Raw genomic sequence first — 4,808 nt, 5'->3', positions numbered from 1 at the left:
GTGACACCTTTGAACACATTAGCCTACCTTGGCACCAAAAAACCTTAAATTCTTTGGTGAATATTTTACGGGGCCTTACACTTATGTAAGTGCTTTGCTCGAATTTGATGAAGAAGTTGCTTACATTGAGATACTTAATGAGTATAAGGATGTCTTTGCCTAGAGTTACAAATATATGCCTGGCTTAGACCCCAAAGTGGCAGTCCATCATCTTGCGGTCAAGAAAGGTGCATGTCCCATCAAGAAAGCTCAATGACGCTTTAGGCCAGAGTTGGTTCCCTTAATCGAAACTGAAGTTAACAAGCTTATTGAAGCTAGCTTCATTCAGGAAGTTAAGTAACCCACATGGATTTCAAGTATTGTCCCTGTGAGTTAGAAGAATGGACAAATTTGAGTTGTGTCGACTTTAGGGATTTCAACAATGCATGCCCTAAGGATGCATTTCTGCTGCCTATTCCCGAGGTTATGATCGACGCCACCACTGGATACGAGATGATGTCTTTTATGGATGGTTCGTTTGGCTACAATCAGATTTGCATGTCACCTAAGGATGAAAAACTTACCGCATTCTGTAGTCCTAAATGTATTTATTGCTATAAGGTAATGCGTTTCGGCTTGAAAAATGTTGGCGCCTCCTACCAAAGAGCTATGCAAAATATATTGGATAGCATGCTTCACAAAAACATTGAATGCTATGTTGATGACTTGGTGGTAAAATCAAGAAAGAGGAAAGACCACCTGCAAGATTTGAAAATGGTGTTTGATCTACTACAGAGGTATCAACTCATAATGAATCCTTTGAAATGTGCATTTGGAGTTACTTCTAGAAAATTCCTTGGCTTCGTTGTTCGACGTCAAGGTATAGAGATTGATAAAGCCAAAGTTCATCTCAAATTTAGCAAGAAAGCGTCAACCATTCAGTCATCTCATGAAGAAGGGTGTCCCTTTTGAGTGGGACCATGCTTGTAGTAACACCTTCGACAACATCAAATCTTACTTGACGAGACCTATAGTTATGGTGTCTCCCATGCCTAGGAAGCCATTGATACTATATATAGCGGCACTAGAAAGGTTGATTGGAGCACTCTTAGTCCAAGAGAATAGTGAAGGGAAAGAAAATTCCCTTTACTATTTGAGTAGAATGATGATGCCAAACGAGTTGAAGTATTCACCGACCGAGAAGCTATGTTTGGCCCTAGTCTTCTCAATTCAGAAGTTAAAACATTACTTTCAAGCTCATGTTGTCTGTCTCATTTCCAAAGCAAACCCATCAAGTTTGTGATGTCAAAACCTGTCCTTAGTGACCGACTAGCAAGGTGGTACCTCCAATTTCAACAATTTAAGAGTGTGTCCGTTCCTCAGAAAGCTGTGAAGGGGCAAGCATTGGCAGACTTCTTAGCTAATCATCTGATACCGGATGATTAGGAGCTAACTGATGAGCTACTTGATGAGGATGCAATGGTCGTCGAAGTTCCACTGCCTTGGAAGATGTATTTTGATGGCCCTGCACATTGTGAAGGAGCTGGTGCGGGTGTAGTGTTCATCACTTCCCAAGAAGAGGTATTTCCATATTCTTTTACTTTAACGCAATGTTGCTCCAATAATGTTGCAGAATATCAAGCACTCGTACTTTGGCTTAAAATGGCCGTTGATATGAAACAACTCCAATTACATATTTTTGGAGACTCCGAGTTGCTGATAAATCAATTGCTAGGTAGCTACGAGGTCAAAAAGCCAGAATTGCATTGCTATCATGACTATGCACAGAAATTGATTAGATGGCTTAGCGATGTCACTCTTCAGCATGTTCCAAGGAAGGAAAATAAGAAAGCTGACGCCTTAGCTGCTCTGGCTTCAATATTGACTTTGCCCCGACCAAACACAAATCACTATCTGCCAATAATGGATAGTACCACCAGATGGGGATGGGGATGAAGAAAGCAAGCTTGATCATCTTGTAGCCATTTCTGAAGCTGAGAAGGTTGATTGACGACAAGTCATGATCGACTACTTGTGCTATGGGATACTTCCACAAGATCAAAGGAGAAAGACCGAAATCTGTCACTGTGACTCTCGCTTCCTTTACTACAAAGATACTTTGTATCGAAGATCATTCGAGGGAGTTCTCTTGCATTGTTTAGGGGAAGATGAAGCGACTCAATCTATGGAAGAAGCACATTCTGGAGATTGTGGATCACATCAATCTGGGCCGAAGCTACATTTTCACATAAAAAGAATGGGGTATTATTGGCCAATGATGGTCAAAGATTGCTTGGACTATGCCCAAAAATGCAAAACATGCCAACTTCATACAAATTTTATACACCAGCCTCCTAAAGTGTTACATCCAACTGTACATCTTGGCCATTTGATTCTTGGGGATTAGATGTTGTTGGACCGCTACCAAAATCTTCTGGTGGCCACTTGTGTATCTTAGCTACAACTGATTACTTCTCGAAATGGGCGGAGGTTGTCGCCCTCAAAGAAGTAAAGAAGGAGAATGTTGCAAACTTCATTCGAGTGAATATAATCTTTCGTTTCGGCATTCCTAGTTATATCATAACAAATAATAGCATGCCATTGGATAACAAATTGGTGACCAAGATATGAGATCTCTTTGGATTCAAGCAACGTAATTCATCAATGTATTATGCTGCTGCAAATGGACTAGCCTAAGCATTTAACAAGACACTATGCAACTTGTTAAAGAAGGCCGTTTCCAAATCTAAAAATAATTGGCATGACAAAATGGAAGAAGCTTTGTGGGCATATAGGATGACTCATTGCACGCCAACACAAGCTACTCCTTATTCTATTATTTATAGAGTCGAAGCAGTTCTTCCTCTTGAGCGTCAAATACCATCCTTACTACTCGCTATCCAAGAAGGGCTTACTGAAGAAGAAAATACTCATTTATGCCTTGAAGAACTAGATGCCCTTGATGTAAAAAGGATAGAAGCTCAACAAAGTCTCGAATGCTATCAAGCTCGTCTTTCCCGTGCTTTCAATAAAAAGGTTTGCCTAAGGTCTTTCCAAGTAGGTGATCAAGTCCTTGCAGTAAAAAGACCCATTATCATTTCTCATAAGTCGAAAAGCAAGTTCACTTCGAAGTGGGATAGGCCATATGTGGTGCAAGAAGCCTACTCAAGCGGTGCTTACAAACTTGCGGATGATTTGCGGATCGGTCCTATCAATGGAAGATTCTTGAAGAAGTATTATCCTTAAGGAAAATAAGCTCCTCGACGCACGAGCCTAAGCTGCAAGTTATGAAGCTCCTTAATGCACGAGCCTAAATTGCATGTTACTACGCTCCTTGATGCATGAGCCTAATCTATACGTTGCTACACTCCTGAACCGCATGAGTCTAAACTGTATACGGCCCAAAAACAAGTATCTGCTAGGTTGAAAACCTCGAAAGAGGAGGCCTAGGCAAAAGTTAAGACCAAAAAAAAAAGAAGAAGAAGAAGTCAGCTAGGTTGAAAACCTTGCGAGAGGTGGCCTAGGCAGAAATTAGGACATAAAAAAAACCTCATCCCTTTGAACAACGTGATGATTTAATCCTCTTTATCGAGGTACGTAGGCAGCTTAGAGTCTCATTCTAAGTTCAATTGCATGAGTCAAAAACAAATATTGACTTTTAACTATGTTAAGACTTGATCCTCTTCACCGAGGTGCGTAGGCAGCTTAGTGTCTTATTCTAAGTCTAGTTGCATGAGTTTAAAAACAAAAGAGCATGGCGTAATTCGATCATCAAAATTAAAGTCAAGAGAACCACCTTGATTATCTTAAATACAAAGGCATGAAGCGTAGAACGAAAGAAAGAAGACAATTAAGAAAAAGGAAATTTTCATTGTTTCAGTATAACGAGACCTTGATACATCAAACTTTAAGAAAAGAAGGGGGGTGAAAATACATTATCCCATACAAAGAGTCTAAGTCATGAAGCAATTGAAGTTGACGGTGATAAGTGGGGATTTTGACTACTTATTAGTGCATTTTAGCTTTTGTTTTAGTCTAAAATCATTGAATTGCATTCCCGAAACTAATAAAATGTGCGAAATCGCAGAAAAGCTGGAAGTTGGATTCCCGAGATGAAATTCGGCTCAAAGAGGAGTAGTCCAAGCACAAGGCAACAAAAGGGCACAAAAGCATACAATATGCGGTCCGTAGAAGGAATTCTGCGACCGCAGAAACAATTGCAAACCACAGAATTCCACCTGCGGCCGCAAACAAAGAAGAAAATTTCAGGAGATATTTGTGCAAATTGCGGACCGCACATGAATTTTGTGGCCGCAAGAGCTGGGCTAGGACTCAAGTTCAGAGAGTGTGCAAATTTCCAAGTCATGAGTCCCTGTGAATTGCGGACTACAAAAGAATTGTGTGGCCGCAGACATAAATGTGCAGACCACAAAAGACTGGTTTGCAATCGCAAACATAATCTGCGGACCATAGAATTGTTGCCTCGCGGCCGAAATTTAGAATTATGCGGCCGCAGAATACCAGCTCCTGCCAGATGAAGAAGTCTGCGGACCGCACATGGAATTGTGCGGCCGTAGAACCTCCCGAGGGGAATTTTTGTCAGAGATTTTCATACCTGTAAAAATAGAACAGTTTCACGAAATTAGGACAAGTTTTGAGATCAGCAATTACTGTAGCCGTTGTTCTTTGCCTCTTTTGGAAGTTTACTATATTTTGGTATAATTTACAATAGATTTTATTATTTTAAGCTTACATTATGAGTTTAATTTGTCTTTCTTCTTCTTTTTCTTCAAACCCAAGCATGAGTAGCTAGATTTTTACTAGGGTTG

At 40.3% G+C, this 4,808-nt stretch overlaps 2 protein-coding genes across 2 annotated transcripts; both read left to right on the top strand.

Moving 5' to 3' along the window:
• The first annotated feature begins 1,015 nt into the window (after window positions 1–1,015).
• Window positions 1,016–1,935, top strand: LOC142168156 (uncharacterized). The gene is made up of 2 exons (XM_075228820.1): window positions 1,016–1,243; window positions 1,426–1,935. The coding sequence occupies exons 1-2, from the start codon at window positions 1,016–1,018 to the stop codon at window positions 1,933–1,935; spliced, it is 738 nt and encodes a 245-aa protein (XP_075084921.1).
• Window positions 1,936–2,748: 813 nt separating this feature from the next.
• Window positions 2,749–3,225, top strand: LOC142168155 (uncharacterized). Its single transcript, XM_075228819.1, has one exon. It carries the CDS (start codon window positions 2,749–2,751, stop codon window positions 3,223–3,225), a length of 477 nt encoding a protein of 158 aa, XP_075084920.1.
• The last annotated feature ends 1,583 nt before the right edge of the window (window positions 3,226–4,808 follow it).

Source organism: Nicotiana tabacum, chromosome 13 (genome assembly GCF_000715075.1).
Source record: "Nicotiana tabacum cultivar K326 chromosome 13, ASM71507v2, whole genome shotgun sequence".
NCBI classification, from domain to species: domain Eukaryota; kingdom Viridiplantae; phylum Streptophyta; class Magnoliopsida; order Solanales; family Solanaceae; genus Nicotiana; species Nicotiana tabacum.
The sequence above is the reverse complement of the archived record's forward strand: the minus strand, read 5'-3'. Positions and strand labels throughout refer to the sequence as shown.

Bases quoted from the DNA above. Each gene is read 5' to 3' on its own strand.
- LOC142168156 (XM_075228820.1), top strand. From the start codon at position 1,016: ATGGTGTCTCCCATGCCTAGGAAGCCATTGATACTATATATAGCGGCA. The intron at 1,244-1,425 runs GTCTGTCTCATT...CCGGATGATTAG, and splicing joins ATTACTTTCAAGCTCATGTT to GAGCTAACTGATGAGCTACT.
- LOC142168155 (XM_075228819.1), top strand. From the start codon at position 2,749: ATGGAAGAAGCTTTGTGGGCATATAGGATGACTCATTGCACGCCAACA.